Source organism: Vanellus vanellus (assembly GCF_965231255.1).
Source record: "Vanellus vanellus genome assembly, chromosome: 1".
NCBI lineage: Eukaryota > Metazoa > Chordata > Aves > Charadriiformes > Charadriidae > Vanellus > Vanellus vanellus.
The window spans coordinates 176,974,100-177,000,804 of record NC_138905.1 but is presented as its reverse complement, the minus strand read 5'-3'; the positions used below and the strand labels follow the sequence as shown (position 1 = coordinate 177,000,804).

General features: G+C 41.9%; 1 protein-coding gene across 1 annotated transcript in view; it reads right to left on the bottom strand.

Moving 5' to 3' along the window:
• Positions 1-26,705, bottom strand: part of KLF12 (KLF transcription factor 12) — a gene marked incomplete at its 3' end in the record, with an annotated part of 254,203 nt that overhangs the window by 45,935 nt on the left and 181,563 nt on the right. Inside the window, exons 5-6 of the mRNA XM_082485836.1 lie at positions 23,997-24,132; positions 10,780-10,839 (exon numbers count right to left, since the gene is read on the bottom strand). Coding sequence (XP_082341962.1) covers positions 10,780-10,839; positions 23,997-24,132 — 196 coding nt within the window. The remainder of the gene's footprint in view (positions 1-10,779; positions 10,840-23,996; positions 24,133-26,705) is intronic.

Below are 26,705 nucleotides of genomic sequence, written 5' to 3'. Positions count from 1 at the left end.
GAGCCAATGGCGAGCATCTGAGAAAGAAATCATTCCCATTAGCCCCTTAACCCAAGGGGAAGCTAGAGGGACAGCACAGCCTGCTAGAAGGACTATTCAGGTTTGTCCAAGGCCCACTGCAAATGTAGGTACTGGGATGGTCTCACAAGATACAGAGGAGAGAAGAGAAAAAATCAGAATGTTTTGATGGAAACACCTCAGTCCCTGCTAATAGCCTCATATACCAGAGGTTTTGGAAGGAGACAAAGGCAGTAAACCAGCATTGTGAAAGGAAAGGGCACAACGGAAAAAAAAAAAAAAGAGCTAGTGTCCATCAATGCACCATTTAGCATGGGGTGACATGTCCAAGGGAAGCAAAGTGTGCATTCACAACAATCTGCTGCAGTTCAGGTCTTGGATCGCCTTTCGGTCTACACACACACGATGTACCCCTGAGATGCAATGTGTCCCTGCTAGGGTGCTTCCTCCCGCTTCAGATGGCTGATAAACTGCAGAACAATGCACAGAGAAACGAAATCCTGGATTGCCGGCTTAGTTGAAAGGATTGCAGACGGCTAGATGCTAGAAGCATTACTAAATATGTTGATGTTTCGTAACCGAGTTTACTGTCGTTACTGTTTGTGTTGCTGGTTTGTGTATAGCAGGAACGGTCAGGCAGGGCGAACGCTTGCTGTTGTGCAGATCTGCTGCAATATCTCATTTTCACCAGCGGAGCTGATCGAGGCTTCCCAGTTCATTTCTCCCGGCAGCCTAGCCTTGCTGCGGACATGTGCTGTGGTGTATCGAGAGAAAGCCCAGCTCCCTACAGAAGCGCATACAGAGAATTTATACCATGTCTATATACAACCTTCAGCTTTCAAACTACGAGCGCTGACTCCACAGGTAGGAGAAGTAATTTGGTTTCCATGTGTGCCCAGAAAGAATTTGAGATACCATCTATTTAGCAGAGGATTAAGGCTACCAAGTGTCTATCTTAAAACATCAGCCTGCCTCACCAATACAAACATGCAGTTAGGGCTTCCAGGGACACATTATGGTACATGCCAAGGGTTTAACCGAAGCCATGGAGATATGTTTTGAAACTGCTTTTGTTAAGCCACTGTCATCTCCTAAATATAACCTTGTTTTCCTTTAAAAAAAAAAATAAACCTTTAGGAGTTTCCTCTGAAAAACAAAAATAATTCTTTGAAGCTGCCTTGAGGATTCCTGGAAATTTTTCATGTGTTCTAAAAATTCCCCCTGCGAAGCCTCGCACAGCCATGCCTCCGCGGCGGAGACGCCCGGAGATTGCAGAGCCTGCACGGCTCCTGCACCGGCTGCCCCCAGCTCCATGGCTCGAGATGGCCCTTCCTGACCGCAGCCAATTCTCTGCCCAAATAATTTCCACGTGACTTTGCAAGCTGCTTCTTGGAGGACAAACCTTATGAGGAACGACTGAGGGATCTGGGGTTGTTTAGCCTGGAGAAGAGGAGGCTGAGGGGAGACCTTATCACCCTCTACAACTACCTGAAAGGAGGTTTTAGAGAGATGGGAGCTGACCTCTTCTCCCTGGTGACAAGTGATAGGACAAGAGGAAATGGGTTCAAGTTATGTCAGGGCAGGTTTAGATTAGATGTTAGGAAGCATTTTTTCACTGAAAGGGTTATTAAACATTGGAATAAGCTGCCCAGAGAGGTGGTGGATTCACCATCCCTGGAGGTGTTTAAGAAAAGGGTAGATGAGCTGCTTAGGGACATGGTTTAGGAGTGGTGGTGTTTTTATCAGGGTAGGTTAATGGTTGGACTTGATGATCTTAAAGGTCCCTTCCAACCTCACTGATTCTATGATTCTATGATTCTTGTAGAGAGAAGCTTAACTGAATTATCACCTCATTCCAAACTAGTTCCTATACAAATGAGAAAGCCCATAAGCATAGCACCAAAATGTACTGAAATGCTTATTTTCCTGCAACGGTTGACAGAGAGAGTATTACTTTTCAGCAGCTACTACAATTTCGCCCCTGTTCCTATGAAGGACCAACCGTGGTTTCTCTCTAAGATGGAGCGGCACCTCTGCTCTGGCACAGCCGATATTCTTCCAGGACTCTTTATTCCCATTTTCCCGAGGACGGCCGCCGCAGCTGAGCTGTTCCGCACAGATTTTCTGCTCGGTATGGGGGGGTTGGGGGTGGGGGAGGGTTGGGGCGTTAATTATACAGAAAGATGGCGCAGGGCCAGGCAGCCCCTCTGGTGCACCGTCCCCTACACGCACAGCCTCTTTCCTGCTGTTCTGCAGCTACAAGGATCACCTGTTGGTCTTGGCGCGCGCCCAAGCTGGGGCCTAGCGGAAATGACAGAATCAGCTAGAAATGAGAGCCAGCTCCTATTCCAGCCACCCAAATGAGGGAAATGCAAAAACAGATGATGGCAACGTGACCTCGCTGCTGCAGGCGGGAGCCCGGGGGGGGGGGGGGGGGGGTGTAAAAGGGAATGGAGAAAGAAGGGGTGTACATCAAAAAAACGACACCCACCCAAGCCAAAAAAACCCCAAAACCACCAAGAAACAAGCCACTAAAAAGAAGCCTTTTTTTTTTTCTGTTGTTCTTCTCTTTTCACATTCAGCATAGCAAAAAGATTAGGTGAGTTTTTCTCCATATGAACACCTGCCGATAGGGAGAACTAACTACCTTGTTCCTGCTCCTGCTGGGGATGTCAGATGTTTCCACCTCCCACGTGAGAGATGTCAAAGCGATATTCAGGTACACGGCAGGAACAAGCTGCCTTTTTTGGACCGGCTGCTCTCTGTACCGCACGGTGACACACCAACCATTCAAAGATCTGTGTTGGGAATTCCCCTCTCCCATAACAACAGTGCTCCGCAAAACCTTTTACTTGGTATTTGGGTGAGCTGCAACGTTGTGCAGCAGAAGGATTAAGCACCACGATCCTCTCACTTTGTTCTTCTGGGCAGAAAAGCAGCTAAGCGACTCAAAAGGAAAGGTAACCATCACTAACAGTATTTAAAACAGAGAAATGCTGCCTTTTAAATGATAAAAATACAAGCTAATTACACACTGCATTTCCAGTCAAAAGTAGTTTCATACAAGCTCTTGGAATCCACGTTTACTTGAAGCAGTAACCATCCAAACAACCAAAATTTCCCACCAAATTTCTCTGGACCCTCGAGTTCAGTGACAACATAAATGCATACTCTCTCAAATAGCTTAACAGGCTTTAAATGAGCTTTTAAGAGTTTTTTTTTTTTTAACCAATAATTTTTAGAAACAATATGAATAAAAGCAGGGAAAACTTAATTCTTAAAAGGAAGTCTTTTCCCTCTCCGAGAGCAATGCAATGGGTCCCCAGAGCTTACTTCTTCCTGAGAAAACACTGCATGAATAATCAATGCACAGTCCAATTCCTCAATAAGCACTGAGCCTTCAAACACACCCAGTATTCAGCAGCCTCTGTGACTTTGGCCTTTAAACTATCACACTTTTTGCCTTGCCCTCCCTCGTTTCCCAACCTTCCTTTATTTCTGTTCTTTCTAGCAAGTAGGTAGGTAAGCAGAAGCAAAATTCGAGCAGCGGGAGCAAGCTGGGGCTAATTTGCACTTTATGAATTATTCAGGCACTTCTGATTCCTGCACCTGCACCGAGGCAGGAAGCTTGCGAGGAACAGTCATTACTCTTCTCTTGAGTTTGCACAAGCTTGGTTACTGCTCAGGCACTTTGTTCTGTAACTAAGGGCTTCAGGTCTTGTATTAAGCAGTGGAAGTGGGGAAAAAAAGATAACCTCACATTGCCAACATCCCCCCTCCGCGGCCCCGGCCCCACGATAATCATTCGACCTCTTCTGAGACTAACGAATTGTAGTTTGTATCAGACTGCTGAATTCATCTCACATATGCTAATCCTGATCAGAGCGTCAGCAGAGAAAACGAATGTGTGCCCGAGCCGGTCTCATCAGGTATTTACTCAGCTGTATTAGATTGCACGTTTAAACTTCTCCCTAGCTCAGTAGGGAGCATTTCATGTGCATCAAGTATTTCACAAGCTAACTGGATCATTAAGGCATCCTTCTCCACAGATACAACACAGATAAATTCTCTCCCTGGCATTCTGGCTAACATCAGGGGTACTAACAGTTTAAAACTATTGGAGGAACCTGTACCGCGCTTTCAACAGGATGGCTTTAAGAAGCAAATAGGTCTTTTCCATCTTCATCTACTATTATCTTGCTAAACAGAATGTGACACCTAACTGCAAATCCAGACATGACCCATGAATCTAGACAGCCATTAGGAACATTTGCAGAGAACAGATAGAAACCAATCAGTACTATGAACATTTTAAGATAAGGATTTTTTTTTTTGAGTTAATATGCTATAATATGCTAAGGCAAATAGATCTAAAAGTATTACACAAATTCAAAGCGGCAAACACCATCTTTACTGTATCTCATGCCCACAGTTGTACTGAATATCTTTGGGTCTTGTCCTTTATTAACATGCCATCACCAACAAGTTCTCCAGTTAAAAGATCATCTCATTAATCCCAAGGAACTAAGCATCATGCTTTGATTGATTCAGTAAAACAGATCTGCGGCAACTGATAATGAAACCTCTTTAATCCCCTCTTCCAAAATAACGAGTCAAACACAAGTGTCAAGCATTCAGAAAGGTACAGTCAATCCTTATCAAATGTTCACTCTTCTTTCTATACCTCAAGAAGCTAATTTTCCTTTCGATGCAGAATGCATGATTAGTCCTACTCTTCTCTTATCTCATTCCTATCCAATAATAGGTACTCTGGCTCTTTTTTAAGGTCTTTTAATCGGGCATGTAAACACGTTTTATTCTTTGATGCTCTTTCATTCAGCATCATTAATCCCCAGCATGAAATCAATAGACTTAAAACATTTAATCACGTCAAAATGCAACATACAAATCCACAAATGACTTTAGCTCATCACACACGATGAATAGCTTGCAAGTTGGAAACTATGCCTTCTTTTTGCCTTGGGAATCAGCAAACCCTAAGCTTGTCTTTCATTGAAGTAAACAGATTCTCTCTCCAAGTATCTGCCATTAGGCAAAAAAAAGATGTTGATAAACAAAACATGGGATTTTCTGTTTGCTCTGTCATATTTTTTCATCCCTTGCGGTCACATTGGCCTTATGAGAAATACACTTGTTTTACCGCAGCCTCTTGACAGCATGTGTGTTTAAAAAACTTTAAAAACAATTACAGTAACTGGGTTACAGAATGTACTGGAGGTGCAAGGGAAGGGAAAAACATCTTTGCAGTTGTTTATTTTCCTTTTTTAACAGCACACATTGTTTCTCACTTGAAAAAAATGCAAAAGGGACAACTATCATAGTTGCTTTTTCTTTAATAAAAGAAGATAATTTGCTCTACCTTATATATGATTTCCAAAGCCACTGCGATACAGAAAGTGGCAAGAATCTCTTTAATGGGGCAGAAATTGTGGCTGAGATGTAAAAACTAAGGGCAGCCAGATCCATCTTTCGAGAGTCAAAAGGGCAGAAACAGGTAAATGGGGAAAAGGAATACAGTAGATAATGGAATAACATCTTTAATTCTACTACATTAAAAAGCACTGAAAGCTTTCTCATTTTAAAGGAGAAAATACAGTTTGGAAAGTGAATATGTGGAGAAGTGTGGAACTGGCATGCTGAAACCCTAATTTCAGAGGCAGGCACCCAAAAGCCTGCCTAGGTCCATGACTGCATTTCCACCCACTGTCCCATGAACAGTCCTACCCAGCACGTCCCTAAACTCATGAGGTCCCTCACTGTTAAGCTGGAGTTTCTTTGGGCACCTACCACGAATCGTATGTCCAAACATGCTCTTTCCAGCAGGTGCCCATTTTCTACCTACAGGCAGGGCAATGTCATGAACTTTGCCTGTCTTGTGAAGAAGCTCACAGAAAGCAGGCAGAATTTTGATGGTGGTGGACTGGCAACTTGTCGTATTGTAGCCTTATGGTCAAGTAATTTGCCCAGGGAAGGAGGGACTTTGGTTGTAGGTCCTTCTCAGACAGAAGGCTTAATTCAGCATCTACCCCATCCCAGGAATAACCCAGGTATAAGGATTTGGGGTCTCCTGCATGAGCATCTATGGAAGCAAGGCTACTCTGACACCAGGGATGCAAGAACTATGAGGCTGAAAGGTTGGGTAGAAAATGTGATCCTGGTTCCATACTAGAAACCTGGACACTAGGCTCCAAGAGGGAAACGGTGAAAGCTCTATTTCGGCATCCATAGCTGTTTCTGGACTAATGTTGCACCAGGGAACGGAGCCTACAGTCCCAGTCCTGTCCATGCAGAGGTAGGATTCAGACTTTTCTTATCCACTCTCCTTCCCATCCTGTGACTTCTCTGTGCTCCTGTCTATACAATAGCCCATATTGAGCAAGAAGGAAGATGAGAGACTCCACTGCCCCCCAAGTATCTCATGTGATTAGGCCTGTGCCAAGGATCCTAATGACTAAAACACCTCTGCGATGCTTGTGCTGAGAACCTAAAACTCAGGTCTCCTACTTTGTTGACAAGCTAGTTAACGAAGCTCTCCTGCAAAAGGTGGGAATACTGCTGTTGCTGCTGCCAGCTTGCTTGTCAAAAGAATCATCCCTGCTCCGTTATCATCCCAAAAGGGCTATGTGGACTACCTCTGAGTGAAACAGATGCTTTTAGTTCCTACTGGTTCCCTATAGAGTTCATAATGACTTATCTAATGTAACTGGTCTCTATTCCTATGGAAGCACCTATGTTCCCTAGGCAGTCAGCGAAGAGGAGTATACACCTAAACTAGATGGGCAGGGTGTCCTTTTTGCTTGTTCCTGAGGCATACAGCTCTCTCCACTGATTATAATGGGGAACTCTGGTGCTTTTCCTCAGAGGTCAGATCACCCTGCAAAGCTTAACCTTAAGATACAGGTTAACATACAGGTGAAACATACAGGTTTGTGTCCAAGTGAGGTATGAGTGCTATTTGCTCAAGTGTTAAAAAAGTTTTGTGAATATGTGATAGAGATACCACTGTCTCCAGTGTAGCACAACATACTCTCACTACAGCTGAGTGAGGGAATGAAAATTTCATAGCAGGTATGACTAATCTCTACTTTACTGTAAGTATTTGGCGTCTTAGTGACCTCCTGATTTTGCAGTTTTTCCCACTGAAAGGAATGTTTATGCACTGAGCCGCACGGAGGAAAAGGCGTAGATCAGGGAATAACTTCAAATGCTTTGGCTATCCTAGATGCATTAATTTTTCATTACCTCATTTATGAAAAAAACAAAACAAAACAAAACAAAACAAAAACCTGAGGTAAAACTAAAGTATGTAATGAGGACATTCCAAATCAGGCAAAGAGAAGATCAAGCATTTTCTTCTGGCAGTGCTCTTAATTATTACCAGTAACGTCCTATTTATTATCATCATCATTATTGTTTATCCTTTTTCTTTAAAAATGATCCAGATTGTCTCCCCAAACGTGTATTTTTTTCCTGTTTGACAGAGGCTAGATTCACTCATGGCTGAGAGCAATCAAAGTTTAGACATAAGAAATACATTTTTTTTTTAAGCCTGTGCTCTGCAGTTACAATTTGGTTCCGGAGATGAATTGCAAGTACAGACTTGGGCCTTACATTCCTACTGACTGAATGGGAATCCTAACAAGTGAAACAGTGTACTCTGCAATGCTTATTTTCTTTTTGAACTGGTGACAAATGAGAACTACTGCTTCGAGTTAGTCTTACAAATGGCAGGAATAAAACAGAGCAGTGCAAACGTTCATCTTTGAATAATGTAGAGTCAAAGCAAACTAAGGTGAAAATGGTGTCCGGCAGAGTAATTCAGATCAGGAAAGTCATCCAACTCCATAGCAGCTTGACCCTAACATCGCCTCAGAGGCAGTACTACAGCTGCCAGCTAGACAGCTAGCCAAGAAGCTAGCAGAGGTGCAAGCCAAGAAGCCAGCTAGGAACCCACATGCCAATGCAGGAAAGCTACATTCCAGTATTTGGCATCTGGGTCCCCCAGCTGCCAAACATCTCCCATCTGGCCAAGCCTGTGGAATGAGGTGTTAAAAAGAAGAACGGGGGTAAATTCTACAAGAGCAAAAGCAGTACTGTTTACGAGACACCAAGGACGAAGAGGCACACTGTGCCCGCCAACATCTGAAACTCACACATAGTACGACTTTGTCACCAGCGACATGGTGGATCAGGGCACTTCTGGATCAGGGGAGGCAGTATGGACAAAATGCTTAACATTTAACAGGAAAAGAACAGTTAGACATGTATGAACTGGATCAACAGTCCCAGCCTGTGGCCATCCATGGAGGTCAGCAGGTGCAAAACATTTGCATGGGATTGGTTTTGAGTAAAACAGCCTTTAGTAGATTTCATGAACCCACTAAAAAAAGAGGAAAGTAGCCTACAAAAATGTTTCTTCAAGACTTTGTGATCCATTTTGTTCCTCCATGACCACAAAGAAAATAAAATATCTAAGAATTTTACTGCACTTTCATAACTAAAATACCATAACTTTTAGTGTAATTTTATGGAAGAATAACTTTCTTGAAGTTTAGTGGAAAAAGACAACTTTAGTAATACAAAAATAAAAAACCCCAAACAACTGGGCATTCGTGAAATTTCATTCAAATGAAATACATACACTCGCATAGCTGTATTTAATTGTAGCAGACTTCACTTCTGACAAGCAGTTACCATTCCTAAATTGCATTAGCGCCACACTCCAAGAACCAAGACCGGCTGTGATGAATACTCCTCTAGCAGTGTAAGCAGTTTTAAGCGCACCATAAGAATTCATATTTTCAAATGGTACACTGACTTAAATATTCATCTCATTGGCCTCGTTTCCACCTTTCACTCTACAGACAGGTCCACATGGCCTAAACAAGGTTTGACAGATGTGACTTTCTTGAACAATTTGGTCCTTTATTTTAAAAAGATATAGAAGACCCTATATCTCTCTTCCAAGTTTCTGTTATTATTAGCATCTATTTGCCTCACCAAAATATTACAGTTCAGCCTCATCTCATTCCAGTCAGAGCCAACAAACTTGCAGCGGTTTAGAATTGGTACATGAGATGATTTATGCCATCTTCATCTACATCTAACCACGCAGGTTGTTCATGGGGCCTCATTAGTAGGATCTCATAGTCATTGTTATGGTATGCATAAACACTACATGTAAATTCATGAGCAATTTTTTGAGCAAAATATTGACAACATTAAAAAAAGAGCAAATAATTGACAACATAAACCTCATTCTTGAAAACGTTTCATGTAGAACAGAAGCTAATATAATTGCTGATTATATAGAATATTATTGGTAATTTTGGCTAAAGGAGAATGCATTCAAAATTGTATCTGAAATACAGATGTATTTTAGAAAGACAACATTTTGGGAGACTAGTAGGCTCTTCAGAATAATTTCTGAAGTTGCACTGATAATTTCAATCAGATCAAAGAAAATGCTATGGATTTTTAAAAAATAAACGTATCATCTCAATTTCGTACCTAAGGAAACCTTAAAAGATTTGTATTGCCTTTAACAGAGATGTTGCTGCTGCTGCTGCTACTTTGAAAATATCTGAGTAATAAGATCACACAAATTTTTAAGATAAATATACTAGTTGTAATGCAATTAACAGCAAATTGGAGATAGGAGTAGATTTGAGGAACGATTTCTGTATTTGACTACTCATTAGCAATTTGAAAATGTAATTGCTTTTAAACATGCTGTCTCCTTAATTTTATTATGAAGCTTAGCTCTACTCATAGATGTGAAGAATTAGACTTATTCTGCAACTTATTTGTTTATACTGAAGGTGTGAAGTTGTTTTTCCTTCTGTACTCCACAGATAGAGGGCCCACAGATTACTAAGAGCCCATAAGGCAGTGAGTTGATGGGTTTACACTTGTCACACAATGAACCCGACTCCAAAGGAACCTTTTTAAGGGCCCACAAAACAAACAAAAGAAAGGGGGAGGACAAGCAAGCAAGCAAGCACACTAAGAGTGGACATTTCATTGCACACTACTTTAAAACCCAATAAACCAACAGCAACAAATCCAACAAAACCAGGAACCCTATCAGCATTGGTACATCCCTTCTGTCATATGACATCATTTCCACTTGGGCAAGTGAGGTGAACCTGAGACACCTTATGGCACCATAACGCTCACTGAAACCTCCCTGTCATCCCCCACCCCCCTGAAATTGTATGAAAACTCTGCACTCTAAAGCAGGGCATCTACTAGGTGCATTACACAATAAGGTTTTAAAATTTTGGCCTCCTTGCAAAAAAAAGCAAGGAGACGTTTGCAAAGAGCTCTTCCAACATTTTACAGCTTTGCTTGCTGACTGTTTCACAGTAACTGGCAATGAACCATTACAACATGAGCGACGTTGATTCACATTAACTTCGTTACTCAATTTCAGTAGACTATTTTGAATATTTTTAACTGCATTATCAAACATCAGACAGGATATTTTTTTTTCTCTTCTCGTATTTTAGTCATTGGGATTTGGAAAAAAAGACAATTGCAGCTGTCCCATGATTCACACCACCACCCTCCCAGCCCCCAAATATAAAAAACAATAGAAAAAAATCAAATTTGGACCTTGCCCAGCCCCACATATCCCCCAGCCATGACATAAAGAGGGAAAGAAAACTGAAAAGCACTGCTACTAGACTTTGTCAATAAAACAGAACATTATATAATACACAATAAAATGCTTCATACCTGGAGTTGAAAAAACGAAAAGGGTTAACAGCTGACCTGGCACAGCCCCACATGCTCTCTCTGGAAATTGAACACAGACAATTAGGAATTTTAAGTTACCCCAAACAATTGCAGGGGACTTAGACAAGCTTGAGGAACACTTACTGCAAAGTAAGCACAAAGCCTCGATGTGGAAAGGACTTCAGGATTTTCCCATTTGCTTAAAACTCCTTCTTAAACTGAAATTGGTCTGTAGAGGTCCCAACTAACGCTAAGCAAGTGATTAGGAGCTCTGCCATTAATTTGCATGGGAGCAGAGTCAAAGCTTAAGGGCCCAGGTGTCACTTAGTGGTAATTCTGGATCATAGTGGATCATATTTTCTTATTAAAAAATAATCAGTGACCAAAAGGAAAACATTAACGAGAATCTAGAGTAGGCAGACATTGCACAAAAAGGAAACAGAGGCTGGAGCAAATGTCTGCTCCCAGAATTCTGCAGCTTAAGTAATATTATTCCCAACACATCACTGAAAAACCTAGTCTTTAATGCTTTTTACTTAAAACTGAGACTCCAGGGAAAATACTCTTCTAGAATATTACTTGGAATATTGAACAACACAAATGTACGATGTCATAGCTGTATAAAATCCTATGTTGGGATTTGGACTATGTGGAATGCTCCTTTTCACTGACAAATTCTGATCTACTGCATGTGCTCAAACAAGAAGCATGATACAGCTGGCTTTTGGAAACAGTTCCACCACGCTAGGGGGAATAAAAAAAAGAAAAACCTGTAGAAAGCCAAGTGCATGAATAACCCCCTTCAGTCCTCCTCTCTGTGGTTTAGACCTCAAATGTACCATGAAATTAGTCTGAGGCCAACGCCCAAGAAACTAGCAAAAATATTAGAATAATAACATGAATCATAAAAATGTTCTAGCACACTAGCAGTTGAATACATTTGCACTGGAAACATTTTGGATTCTTTATAACGCTCAATTAAAATGGCCAGGTTGGCATAGTAATTGTTGAAAGTGAAAAAGAAATTTTCAAAGCAACTTGTCTTCATTTATATAATTGCACTTTCCCTTGGCTCTTGGAAACCTACAAATAATCTATTTTCTCCCAAGATTTTGCACTGTGCCTTTCAAACCTCTCACATTTCTTTGCCTCAAGTCTATAGTAAATATTTGTCTTCATTACTGTTTGCTTGATTTTGCCATTTGTTAAACGTTAAATTTCTGATAGACAGAAATCCGCTATCAAGATGACAAAATGATGGAAAGAATTTTCAAAGCCTAGGTTATTAGCTCTATCACAGCCTGATAGTGTTTTTCACCACAATCTCTTTCCACTTTCCTTGTAGCCTCTTCCTTCTTCAGAAACATATCTCAGGTACCTGTCACACGGTATCACTAGGTACAGATTTTATTTCACAGTTGTGTTAGAACCTAATCAAAGGGCACTGGGACAAATTCTCCCCTACACCATTAGCCCTCAACTGAATTCAATATGCACGGGAAAAATGGCAACTAGAAACCATAACATTGACCGTTGTCTCCCATGTCAATTAAATTACAATAATTTGTGTCTTACTGGAAAAACGTTTATTCTTAAAGCTGATAAAAACAGCAATACATTACCGAGAAGTCATGACTCTACATTTTGTACACTTCTTTTCATAAAGGTCTGTTTTTAACAACTAAGCAATAGGGCAGGCAAAAATACAGTTGGTGAGGATTATAAGAATTTGCATGCTGAATTTTTGCTAGTGGGAAATTTAGCAGACAACTAAAACTCTGGTTAGAACCTACAGTATCCAGGCACTGAAGTGAAAGACACCCAGACATCCTCCAAACAACCTCACAGACACCTAAAACTTACTATGTCCCTCGCTGTTTCACCTGAAAGCCAAATGGCTGTGGCCTTCCACCCAGCCTCTGCTCTGATCCAGAAACCCTGTGGAGAAATGGCCTACCCTTGCCTCTGAGGCCTGAACCTTATCTGTGCTATGAAAATGGCTAAAACACACCTGACAACACGGATTCAGCATAAAAGGCATCTGTAATAGTCACTTCCCAATCCAAAATACAAGTGTAGGAGGAAAAAGAAGAGGAAAAGGATGTTGTAGGACCACTCCCGGGTATCTTTTGCATCCTAGCCTTGTGTTCCAGAATTGGTAAATGTAGGTGTCTGGCTTCCTGAGTCAGTGCTCTAACCACTAAATTTTTATGCCAGACGTGGGTGGCTGCACCATTACATTTTTTAAACAGAGTGAAGGCTGGTAGGAAGAGGACAACATGTTCTGGGTTTTAAAACAGGTAGAAATAGGTAAGCTCAGAACAAAGTACTTGATCTCTTATTTTCCACAATGTCACAATGGGAAGTTGGGAACATACGGCATTTATTTTTTTTTTTTCCCCCCAAACTGTATTTTAATGAACAACTACAGGTCAGATGCCCAAGCTCCGAAGCAGAGATGACTCATGTACCTAGCAGGTAAGCAGCCAGCTCTAGGAAGCTGGCTGCTCTGCTGGTTGAAGTTCAGCGCATTTAACTCTGTGTTGACTACATTGTGGGGAGCATTGATGCCTTATGTTAGTACTCTGAAACACCGCTGGAGCCAATCACCTGTTTTATAACCTCATCAATGCCTCCACCAGACTCCCCCCCCCCCCCCCAAAGCCAGCAATCTGCACCTCATCTCAAGTGCCTGTGCTGTTACGGTTTGTTTTGGTTCCGAGTACCTGCAGGATTTCACGGGTGTTGTGAACGTATGGGGATAGTGGTATGTCTATGCCATGCAGTATATTGACAAGGATGTACCTGTTACAGAACTCCAAGTACTTGGTAGTTCCTCTCAGGCAAGAGGAAAAACATATTTTATGTTGACTGTGCCTTAGTAGTGGCAAAGAACTTCAGAAATGATGCGGTGATACAGACAGCAAGTAGTTCGGAAGTGGAAATATCGAGTGCAAAGGGAATCAACCTGCTCAGCTGAGTAAATAATTTTCAGCAAATAATTTATTACACAACATTATCCTGTTACTCTGCTTTTGAAACTTTTATGACTGAGATTTCGGTCATTATTCCAGTTCCTCCTGTGAACTTATTTATAAATGGTTTGACTCTTTGGCCCTAATAAGCAACTGATCACAAAAATAGCAATGGCCATCAGTTCTTAACAGAAGCACCATGGTGACCTCTATGTGAAGCTGTCTATCTGACAGCATTGCGTACCCCTGATTTATTACGCAGGATCCCAGCCCTATGCTAAATATTGTATTTTTAATGCAAATAATTCAGGGAGGTATTTTGACAAGGTTGAGACTCCTGCTGCCTTTTAACGAGTACATAAATGCAAGTACTTCTTTCTGTGCCCGCTGGCAGCTTCTGGTCATTTCCAGGTTATTTCATTTTTCAGGCTCTGTTTGCAATGCTGGAGATATCCACCAGCAGCAGATACTGTAGACGGGCCTTAGGATAATTATTTTTTACCTCAGTACCTGCCAGCCTGCTCCACGCTGCTTGAGCTTAGCGATACGTTCTAGGCAAGAGTGGTTCGGCCCTTGCTGCCTCCTCCGATCCACCCTGGTCTCTTCCTTCGTTTCTACCTGCCTCGGTTTTTGTATTTCCTTGCACTGCTGTACCCTGTGGCAACTTAGTATATCCCAGAAAGGTAAATAAATAAAAACATGACCCAAAACTTCATTCTTGACGTATCTTTTGTTTGTCGTGGCTATAACGATGACGGTGCTTGGCTTTGACTCTGAAACCTGTGACTATCATTACTTCTGACACACCTCAGGACTAGATGCTATTATCTGGGCCATTGCACTGCTTTACTCCTTGTTTCAGCCTTCAATTCCTTTCGTTTTGGCTACAGTAACTTCATACGTGTGGTGGCTTAAAGATCCAACTATCCTTTCCTTGATGTGTCCAAAATAGTAACGCTCATGTCCTCAGTCACACACACATGGAGAACGACACCTCCTTGGCACGCGGGCTCAGCACAAAAAACTCTTCCATATCCATCATCCAGGAACTTCCTTTCATTCCTCTCTATCTCCAGCCTAAAAAGAACTTGCTGTGAGAAATGAGGTTGCAGTGGAGTCACTACGAGTGAAAGAGGATTGAACTAACAAAGGGGAAAACCTAGCACAGTCTTTTCCCATTGTGAAGGAAAAAGGAAAATGGCAGAAAAAAAGTGTTGTTTTTCTTTCCCAAGATCCCTGTATTCACATGCTCACTCAATTATGCCTTGCTAAACAATGTTTCCCTCTTAATAGTGCCCTCCTTTGCATGCAGCTTACATACCTGTGACCTCCACAACTTTTTTTGTGCTTTTGCATGCATTGATCTAAACACTCAGGAAACATTTTTCCATAAATCAGTATAAGCACTGCTATTAAGATTTAATTGTGCTGCATGTTTGTCTGTCACAAAATCACAGGAACTGCCTTATGGAAAAGGAAAGATAAAAACTTATCTGATCTAGATAATGAAAAAAGAAGCAAATTTGGCTTAAGTGACAGCAGAGGACAATGGTCTTTCTTTTTCTTATCAGTAAGTCAAGGTAGCAGTTCACTGAGGTAGTCTTATTGTGGCTTTTTTCTGGCAGTGTTCTGCTGTCTAATCTGCACTGATGAGTATTTGCCACAGGTTTGAATTTCTTAACGCACACAGCTCTGCCTCTGCTTTCCGTGCTGGTTTAGAAAGAAACTCTAAAAGCTGAACAATGAATCATAGGGGAAACAGATGCCAAATAGGTGTACAAACTGCTAACTGAGTAGCAGCAATGCATAATGTTATTTCTAATTCATTCTTCGGTGTCATGGTCTTGAAGCAATTACTCAATGCCTGCCTCCCTATCAATAAAATGCATTTCACATATCTAACCACTAATGACTCAAGCTTCACTCCGGAGCAACACCTTGTAGTGGATTAAGCATGGGACTAGAAGGCAGACCTTCCTGATCTCAGCTCATCCTTTGCTTTGCTGCATGGCCTTAAGCAAGTCACTAACCTGTGGATAATTATAATATTTGAACACACAGGGGACCTGTACAATTTAATTAGTTAATGTCTGCAAAGCACACCAAAGATAAAAAGTGCTATATGAATTATAAACACACTCTATTGTTTTGGGGGCATTTTATTGCAAAGCACATTTGTGTAAATGTGTTTAGCAATGTAAAATCCCAATAATGGCAAAGTTTGATAACTATCTCAAAATGACTGGCACTTCTTAGACTAAAATTTAAATTAATTAACAAATTTAATCTATTTTTGAGAAGACAATTATATGAGACAATTCAGTATAGACAATGAACTGAAGCTAGGAAACAAGATCTTTGAAAGTTTGCTTGTGATGGATAAAAAGAAAGAAAAATACATGCAGAAAGTTATCTATGAACCCATACATGTTACAAATCCCTCTCTTGCTGCACCATGCTGGCTCCCAAAATAGCCTAAGTGTTGAGTTACTTTTTTAATTTTCAGCATCCAGACTTCTGTTACAGTTTCAGGGTTAATCATTAGACCAAATGAAGTTAACGGTAAAACTCCTCTGGACTTTTAACAGAACCAGGATTCCTTGGTTCTTCCAGATTATTATGCACTTAATTTAAGTATTTATCTTAAAAGGAAAATATTACTCCTAGCAATGGTATGGTAAAATATGTAGTGAAGAGCAACATCTAGCACTTCAAAGTAATGCAAAAGAAGAGAACAGACATCCTAATGACAATGTTTCCTTGCTCTAAATTCATCTACTCAACAGTCATGGTAACTTACTGTTACAGTGGAGACAGGAAAACATAATTTTGTGTGGGCTAAGCTAAAAGCACTTTTATTTTCAAATAAGCTTTCTTCAGGGAACAATCTGACAATACTCCTATCTCCTAATACACTGTCATTTAAGCCATACTGTCCTTTCAAAGCAGGCAGCAATGTCAATTTCTTTGTAGAAGCTGCTTTTGATTTACAGTTGCTGTCCACCTGGCACTTGTTCCTAATGATCGCTGGCTGATGGGAAATCTGTTATGCTGGCAAAAGGCTCTGAGACATATACTGGGAAATTTCCACAGCAAAAATCCTAGAATCTCTGTGCATGCACAGAATAGCATCCTTTGATTTTACAGCCCAACTGTCAAGTTATTAAACTTTTTTTATTTTTTGTAAAATATCGCATATGAAAAAAGAAAAAAAAATAGAAAAAGAACCTTTTTAGAATAGTATAGTCCATTTGGATTACTGAAATCAAAGGCTCATAGTTAGTGCCTAAACAGCAATTCCCAAAGGCATATAGGGCTTTCAAGCTCTTGCAGTAAAAGTCCTTAGTACACCTTTAGGCACATTCCTTTTTATATATAAATGGAGGATTCTGAGAATTGAAATTCTACTAGAAGAAAGTTTGTAAAGTGCCATATAAATACACTGTAGAAGAAGTTAGTACTTCTTTAGAGTTATCTGAAACACATGTAGGTAGGAGAAATCACACCTATAGTAGTTACATATGCCCAAAGATTAGATGTACTGGTTTAGTTTCTTCTTGAGTTCACAGGCTTCCAGCATGGCCTTAGAAAATCACATAGAGGGGGATTCCTCATATATAACTTCAGCAATGTTAGAGTTTATCATTCTCCCTAAGTCGTTTGTCAAGGCCCCTTTATAAACATTGGGGAAGGCAGGCACCTCCAAAAGGTAGAAGATCACAACTGATGAGATGATTGGACCTAGAAGTATGCACATGTCTCCATAGAGGAAATCCAAAATACTTGAGCCTGACTTTTAGCTAGATTACATTGTGAGAGATGAACCTTGCTGCAAGGATCTTGCCCCCAACATAGGAAAGACATAGACTGTTGGAGCAGGTCCAGAGGAGGGCCACAAAGATGATCCAAGGGCTGGAGCATCTCTCCTATGAGGACAGGCTGAGAGAGTTGGGGTTGTTCAGCCTGGAGAACAGAAGGCTCTGGGGAGACCTTATAGCAGCCTTCCAGTACCTAAAGGGGGCCTACAGGAAAGTTGGGGAGGGACTTTTTACAAGGGCATATAGTGATAGGACAGCATATAGTGATAGGACAAGGGGGAACAGCTTCAAACTGGAAGAGAGGAGATTTAGAATAGTTATTAGGAAGAAATTTTTCATTCTGAGGGTTCTAAGGCACTGGAACAGGTTGCCCAGGGAAGCTGTGTAAGCCTGGAGGTGTTTCAGGCCAGGCTGGATGGGGCTTTGAGCAACCTGGTTTAGTGGGAGGCATCCCGGCCTATGGCAGGGGGGTTGGAGCTAGATGATCTTCAAGGTCCATTCCAACCTAAACCATTCTATGATTCTATGATATGTCCAAACTGGACAGTCCAGTACTGCCCAGAGGTTCCCTAAGCTAGCTGAGACACGGCACACCTCTGCCAGCTCAATGGTGCCCTTGGGTCATTAGCCAACTTCTGCTCCAGCGACACTTTTCACTGCAGAAACCTTTTCTGCCACAAAATACGTATCTGAGATTGCTGTCAAAAAATAAAACAAAACTAGAACAGAAACATCCCTGAAATAACAACACAGTGGGGGCATCAACTGTAATACACATGACTGCCTGCCTTACAGGGCTCTACATCACCAGTGTCTTTCACTTATGTATCTGGATACACACCTCTCTCTCTTTTAATGTTCTATAAGTCAGTTCAGTTTGTAGAGTTACTCTCGAGGAGGCTGAGGAGAAGCCTCACAGCATAACAGCCTGTGGGGAGGCAGGAGGCTCACAGGCAGTTCTGCTTTCTGAGTGTGGGATCCAATTTTCCCCCAGGAGCATTGCAGCAACCGTGCAATCTTCTGTTCTAAAGCCTTAGTGCAACGGAAAAACGCACTCCAGACTTGGGAAATCTTCATGAGAAAAGTAAAATTTAAAGTGATGTATTCCTACGATTTTGCTTTAGACAAATTAACAATCTCCAGTGAAAAAAAAAAAAAAGCTTTATTGAGAAATTCTGCACCAGCACTAGTCAGTTGTCCATCTGTAAAATCACCATCTAATTGTGTGCCAGTTTTAAAGCGAGCATTTGTTCACGGAGGGCGGATGTACCAGAAGAGAGAGAAGCAAAGTTCACACAAGTACTGCCAAAACACCCTCACTTATGCTTCTTGGAGACTCAGACGGAGTATTTAGACTCCGTCTAAAAAGAAAAAGTCTTCTTAGACTCCGTCTAGAAGAAAAAACTGAGGTGAAAGTTTTCTATCATGAACAGCACAAAAGTAATAATGATTGCAGATGAAGCAGGAAAATATCAGTGTAGAAAATGAATGGCTGATGGGAACACAATTATAAACCTCAAAAAATCAACAGAAGTTGATTTATGTTGAAGAAGAGGAGGGACAAAAAAAAAAAAAACCTAGGCAGAAAAATTCAGGCTTGAAAAATAAATACCAATTCAAGACAGTACACTGGTACTGTGGCTATACTGTCTGTCTCTTGTGGAATTTCTTTTTTGCTAGCGCAGTATCCAAAACTATCTTCCACTGTATTGCAATAATAAAAGCCAGCAGAATTTAAAAATAAAGTAAGATGATCACATTAGTATCAATGTATCAACAACATAACATAGCCAAAGAGAACAGGGGGTAGGGTCAAAGCCCCTAATCTCATTTTCATACAAGCGGCACCTAGCTCAGCGCAAAGAAGAGTTCACACTAAAGGTCACCACAGCCACATCCAGATGACAAATCACATTTCTATTAATTAACTGCAGCTGTAACTACAAGTATTCAGGATTTCCTCTCTGAATTTTCTGTTTCTCCTCAACCTAGAAAAACAAGAAGCTACCTTAAGTATCATCAGTTTATATGCATAGTGCATCTTCTCCTTGACATTATTTGAAAGAATGGTTTCATCAAAGGGGTTCCCTTACAGGGAACCCTTATAGGTTCTGCCTACAACCCCTAAGGAGAAAAGAGTCTAGAGAGAGAAAGAGGAATTTATGGATCTTTGGATTTTTACTGATACACTGATCAAACGTGCATGTAAAAAATCCCCCTCTGCCTCTCCCACTTCTGCCCTCAGCCTCTGCAAGTAGCAGATGTTTTGTAGTATGTGCGCAGAGACAGCTGCATGCTGTAAAATAATGTATTTTACTGCACAGAGGTGCAGGGAAAGGAGGAGATGAATGCCCTGTTCAGGGTTTGCATTACTATGTACCATGGAGATGGCTCCTGAGCCCCACTACTTCAGGGCTACCTCGGAGTGGAAGGGCTGCCAGACTGAGGGAACAGCACGTTGCTTCCGATGGGGGCCCTTAAAAAGTTTTACTGGTCTTCCAGGACTTGACTAATGCCTTCTCTTCTGTTGGCTTCATAAAGATTTCTAGAGCGTATCTGAGATTTGACCCTGAATATATGATGCTATTCTTGCTGTGTAATAAGCATCAGCAGTGTCAGGCATACAGAAGCAAATCTGCTCTGTTAGAGAGCTACATGTCAAAATGAGTTTGTAAAACACACTACAAAAAAGGATGAAATGCTGCTTACAATGCAAAGCCCACTGAAATCTACATATTGCTGCAATATTTATTATCAGCCAGAGCATATTATCCGAGATTAATAAATTATTCTTAGTCCATAATATGGTAAGGCATAGCAACCACCATAAAGTAGCACTGTCACATAAAGAAATTTCACCAAAGTACCCTGCTTGAAATAATGACTTTGTTTATCTATAACTTTACATTATTGATTGGGTTTGCTGAACTGAAAAAGGATTATGAAGTCATTCCAAAAGAACTACTGAGAAATGTGAAACGTCAGCCAATATAAAGTGAGCAGCAAGAGTGCAATTTCCCTGAGAAAAAATAGTCATACTTGGTTATTTAACAAATATGCTAGCAAATTACATTCTGTTTAAGTAAATAAGAACTAATGCCAAACATGTGGCTCTTAGTGTCCGTCACAATTTTTACTGGTAAGAATTTTTTTCTTGTAAGACTATAGTGGACCTGAAACAAAGCAGCAACACAGGCGGATGCCTTCCAGTTTTAGAGGACATGAAAAGCAAAGCTTTCACATAGCCATTCCAAATTGTCCTGTGACCCAGCCACATAAGGGTAACTTCCAAGACAACAAGCTTGAAAATGGCTTATTAAAACAACAGTCCCTCCCCAAACACTGACTAGTTGATTTCCTTCAGCTCGTGGTTAAAACCTTGGCGTTGCTAACCCCACCTGGCAGATTCAGATCAAAGGGAAGATGCTGGAGCATTCAGTATCATCCTGTCACTCCCAGCTTCTGGCACGCTGACTCCCCAGTCAGGCGCCGTGGATTGCCTTACCCTCACCTCACACCAGAGATCTGCAGGGCTGACATGTGTGTCCCAGGCAGCTGTCTGCACTGCCTGCAGTCAATGGAGAGGAACGGGCGGTCATGGGCTTGACTCACTCTCTCTCCCTAAATTAGACAGCTAGAATAGGTCAAAAGAATTACCGCCTGGACATGCCAACTGCTATCTGGTCTGTATGCAGGGAGGTAAGATAACTAGCTCGGATGCAGATACCTACGTCGTAGATGTCTAACTAGGCAAGATGAATCCTGAACCCCACAGACGGCACACAGGGAAAGTCAGGAGCCTCACCAAGGCAATCCCCCACAGCCCCACACATTGCGTGAGGGGCTGCACAGGACCGACCCAAAGCAAATACCCCCGCAAAGTGTATTTGAAATCCCTTTCTGCTCCTGGAGAATAGGCAGCAATAGGCAAATACATATACTTACATATATATATTTATACTCCTTATGCAGGATAATTTAAAACATGTCTGAAAACCAACCGGGAAAAAGTCAACTGTTGTCTCGCACCTGCCACCAGCCTCTACAAACTAGACTTGGTTGGTATTTTGTTTAACAAAGCCAAGATTGCACAACAGCAACCTGGTATTGAAGGAAAGGATGCTGCCGTCCCTTTGGAGGTGCCATGCTGTACTTCCCAGCCAGTATCCCACGAGAAGACTCTCTCTCAGTAATAAGTTATTTTTTTGTTCTTAACTGCATAACTATTCACAAGAAAGAGTGTACAAGCTCACTTAGGAAAGAACACACTGTGTGGGTTGGTCTTCTAGACTCTCAGGTCCAGCCTACCTCACTTCACTTAGCTTAGACCTACGTTTTACTGCCTACTGAAGCAGTCTTTCTGTGCTTGCCCCTACGCTGTCCGATCATGCAGAGGAATGGTAGGTGCCTTTCCACGTCCTCAGAGGAAATTCCTGTCTGCTAAGTTTAGATGGTGAAATTGAGCACACAGGATCTCCCTTTGGAAGGCTTCAAAGGCATTTTCCTCTCTGCAATGAGGGTACGTAGAATGCGGGCTTTTATTTTTGGTGGACTGCTTTGCTGAACGTCTAATATTAAGATACACATTAGATGCCTAAATTAAGAACAGAGCCTGCCTGTAAGGTACTTATTATAGACCAAGAAAGAAATGGATTGAGTGGAGTCGGTATAATGTGCTAATGCCTCTTTTCAGCTCAACAGCTGTATGTGTGGTGTCTGTGACTGAGAATGAAGTAGAGAAGACAACAAATTGCAGATCACAGTCAAATTAGATTTTCCTAATGGAGCTTTTGAAATAAACTAACAAATTACTGTTTAAATAAAACCTGGAACAAGAATGAGTTGATGTTGTATTATTAAATTTCTTAATTTAATTCTTAAGCTCCAGAGCCAGCCAAGTAATATTCAACACATTTACCTTCACAAACTGTGGAATGCATTGCGGAAAAGCTAAAAAAGCTTTTTGTGTTTGACCAAATCTCTAAATGTTCAAGCGTTATCAATCACAAAGAATAGCATCTGCCTGACAGTCGTACGTTAGAAGTATTTGCTAGCACCCCATGCTTCCTCTTTTCATTAATTAGACGGAACCATTTAGTGCAGAATAATGACAGGTTATTTTATATTTCTGGCTTATTATGTGTGCTATAAACTGAGAAAAAAATACTTAGCACTTCAGGGCCTGGTGTTGTAACTAGCGAATTCAAAATATGTGTGAGGCATGTCTCTCAAGCAATAGTGTCACTGGTGAAGAAACCTTCCCTTCCTTTATCACCATCAGAAGGGCAGCATGCTAATTACAATAAGAGTCAACACCTTGCCTTGCCCTTCCTCTCTGCTTGAGTATAGGTTTGAGGTTACTCCACTTGACTACAAAATGAATTAGTGGATGGATGTCTGGTGAAAACCCATAAAAAGTAGTTCCCCCTCAAACATGGCTTAGTTTCCTTTAAGCAGCGCCTTTGGCTACTTATGGCCAGGAAAACAAAGCAAAACTAAGTACTTTTAGATAAGACATTTAAAACACATCTATAATAAATTATATAATAACAATGTCTAATGGCCTTTATTATATCCCTTCCCATTTAATAACATACAGAATGCCCATATTTTGAACCTCACAGATAAAGTAATGTCTTTTGTGGGTCTAGCACAGGCTTCAGTGCCTGGAGGCTCTAGTTCTATTTCCAGCTCTGCTTCAGACCTACAGGGTGACCTTTACGCCTAACCTTATTTTCCTCACCTATAAAATGGGGATATTAATACTTATTTACCTCACAGTTGGTTCCTTTCCAGCTGCTACAGTGACTGAGCAAGCTCATGCATTTACAGAATTGCTAATGCTCGTGACAAACTTTTCCTTTTTTAAAAATAAGCAATGCAGACATTACATTAAGAAATTACTTGTCCATTCAGTGAGTTAAAGTACACAGAAAAATAACAGCAATGGAAATATTGTTCAAAGCCCCTCGCTAATTTCCTTTCAATGACACTGTCCTTCAGGAGAAATGTAGGTAGTTCCTATTTGACAGCAACTAGAAGAAACTTCTTGCTGCTGCTGCTTTCAGTCAAGAAAAAAAAATCATGTTTTTTGAGGGAAAACCTAACCTGGTCTCCCTTTGGAGAGGATATAAAAACACCGCAAGCTTTGCAAGTAAATAAAGGGGAAAAAAACAATTTCAATTTGAAACTTTACCTAATAATGAGAGCGGAGAGAAAGAAAGGAAAAGAAAATTGGAGAGAGACAAGAGATACAGCCATCTCTTTCTTCCTAAAGGGAACGAAGCTACACAGCAGAGATGCTGGCAGGTACGCTGGCCCACAGCTGGGGGGACACCCCTCCGCTGCCGTTGAGGGCCGGTGCCTCCATCGGCCCAGGAGCACCTTGGCAACACTCATCTCGCTCTGGGAATGTGATACTTACTCTTGTACTGCTCTGGCTATGGAGAGCGCTGTAGATCCAGTTTCATTAACGCTATCTAAGGTCACATTTGGCAGGTCGTCATCATCACTGTCACTTTTAATTTGTCTGGGAGATAGGCCTCGGGGGTCCATTTGTGCTGGAAAGAGACATATAATGGATTAATATGAGCGTACTGATATTAATCTCGTCCCAGAACAACATCAGGGTGTACAACACATCCGTTCGCTCGGGCTGGATGGCACCGCTCATGCCGAGTGTCACAGACCCGGTGACGGATTTGCCGAGACACCTCCATCCAGGCACGAGCATTTCCCACGGCACACAGGTGTGCCAGCACACACCGGCTACACCAACCCATCCAGATGACCTGAAATAAAACAGCACATATAACAGTCGTCAAAAACTCAGTTTACCCTTAAGTTACTTATTCATAGAACGGTTTAGGTTGGAATGGACCTTAAAGATCACCTAGTTCCAACCCCCCTGCCATGGGCAGGGACACCTCCCACTAGACCAGGTTGCTCAAAGCCCCATCCGGCCTGGCCTTGAACATTTCCAGGGATGGGGCAGCCACAACTTCTCTGGGCAACCTGTTCCAGTGCCTCACCATCCTCATGGTGAAAAATTTCTTCCTAGAATCTAGTCTAAATCTACGTTCTTTCAGTTTAAAATCATTCCCGCTCATCCTATTGCTGAACTCCCTGATCAAGAGTCTGGCTGTCTTCAGAAAGCAAAAAGTAAGGGCTGTGACTGCTTTGTACAAAACAGCATGCTCAAGAGCAGATTTTACAGCAAAATTTCAGTAGCAATCTTTGATTTCAACTGTCCATCATGAGATACGATGCTGGGACCCATGTCACTTCAGTTAACTAAAAGTTAGGTGTCAAAAACCCCTCAGTTGTACTGACTCAATTCGATGCTTGTCAGCCTCTGAAGGAGCCTTCCCTCCACATTACATGTGACAAAGCCACTGCGTGTCACTCCACGCAGGCCACTAACTTTCTGGTGACTGACGTCGGGTACCCTTAGGCAGATTTTCTGTAAAAGTCACATGGCCTCAGGTCTTACAAACAGCCAAAGACCCAGAAATGCAGGATTGTTTTGTCTGTCCACAGCTTACAGCAACCATACTGTATGGCAATGCATGGGGTGCAGGTTTTAATGTAATTATAGTTCTTTTGAAGACACTGCATGGGGTATGGGTGCCCAGGGGCTGCATGGCGGCCTCTGTTAGAGAGGACGGGGCTGCCCCATGACGGACACAGCCATTCCAGCCAGCTCCAACTGACTCACCGCAGGGCATGGCTGAGCCCCTCGGATAAGATGGCGGCGCCTCAGGGAAAATAGGTTTAAGTAATGGAAAAAAAAAAAGCAACACAGGCAGAGGGAAGAAGAAAGTGTGCAGACACCAAGGTGATAGGAGAAAGAGGGGAGGAGGTGCTCCGCCATGGTGGAGTGGAGACAAGAGACACCTTCACCTGAAGAGAGACCATGATGGAGCAGGGGAACAGCATGAGGAGGAAGGAACTGTTATGGACTCACCACAGCTCCCATTCCCCATCCCCTGAATGAAGGAGTGGAGTTGAGCCTGGGAAAAAGGGGTCAGAAAGGTTGGCTCTTACCATCCTAATCTACTTTTAGTTGGCAAGGAATTAAACTAATTTATTTTTTTTTTTCTAGATTGGGAAAGACCTGTAAGATCATCTAGTCCAATCATTAACCTAACACTGACAAGCCCACCACTAAACCACATTCCTGAGCACTGTATCTCCACAACCCTTAAATACCTCCAGGGATGGGGACTCCACCACTGCCCTAGGTAATGCGTTCCAATGCCTGGTGACCCTTTCAGTAAAGAAATCCTTCCTAATATCCCATCTAAACTTCCCTTAGTGCAACTTGAAGCCATTTCCTCTTCTAATTTTCCCCAAGTGAAGTCTGTTTGTCCATGACAGTAACTGGTGAGTGATCTCCCTGTCTTTACCTCAACCCATGAGTTCTTCCACCTTATTTTCTCCCCCTGTCTCGTTGAGGAGAGGGAGCATGAGAGTGGCTGGGTGGGCGCCTAGCAGCCAGCCAAGATCAACCCATGTCAATCAAGTCACATTTTGTGCCAAAGTCATGTTTTGTGCCAAAAAGAGATGGAAAAGAAGAGGAGAGCGGAAAGGTGGGCTACCCGCCTTCCCTCTTACCCCAGCAGCTGCCCTCCAAAGACAAGTAAGCACAAACCCTCACACAGGCAGGGAGAGGAAACCAAGAGACAGGGGTGAGGGGGACTATGGCGGCCAAGTGTGACCTGGGATAGTCCTGAGAGGAACTGGGGGATTGCCTGTGGCAGGGGACAGACCCAGAGACAAACTTTGGAGGTGATGTAAGGAAAGAGACATTCCCCCTCACCCATGAAATACCACGTAGGATTAGTAAGTGCTGAGAGACACCGAAAGCAGCTGGAGTAGATGCCTGACCCTGCAAGGGAGGAGAGGGAAGGGGAAGACAGGCAAAGAGATTTGTTTAAATATGTGTTTGTTTTGTTTGGCCAGGTGAACTAGAGGAATCCAAGATTATTTATTTAAAAAGCTAACTGTTGAGTCTGTGCTCTCCTGTATTGCAGTGGCAGAGATAGGACATTTTCTGGGTCTTGTGACGTGCTTTTCAAGAAAGGTAGCTGTCAATCCTACTCAGCTCTGGCTTACCACAGCCCTGGACAAC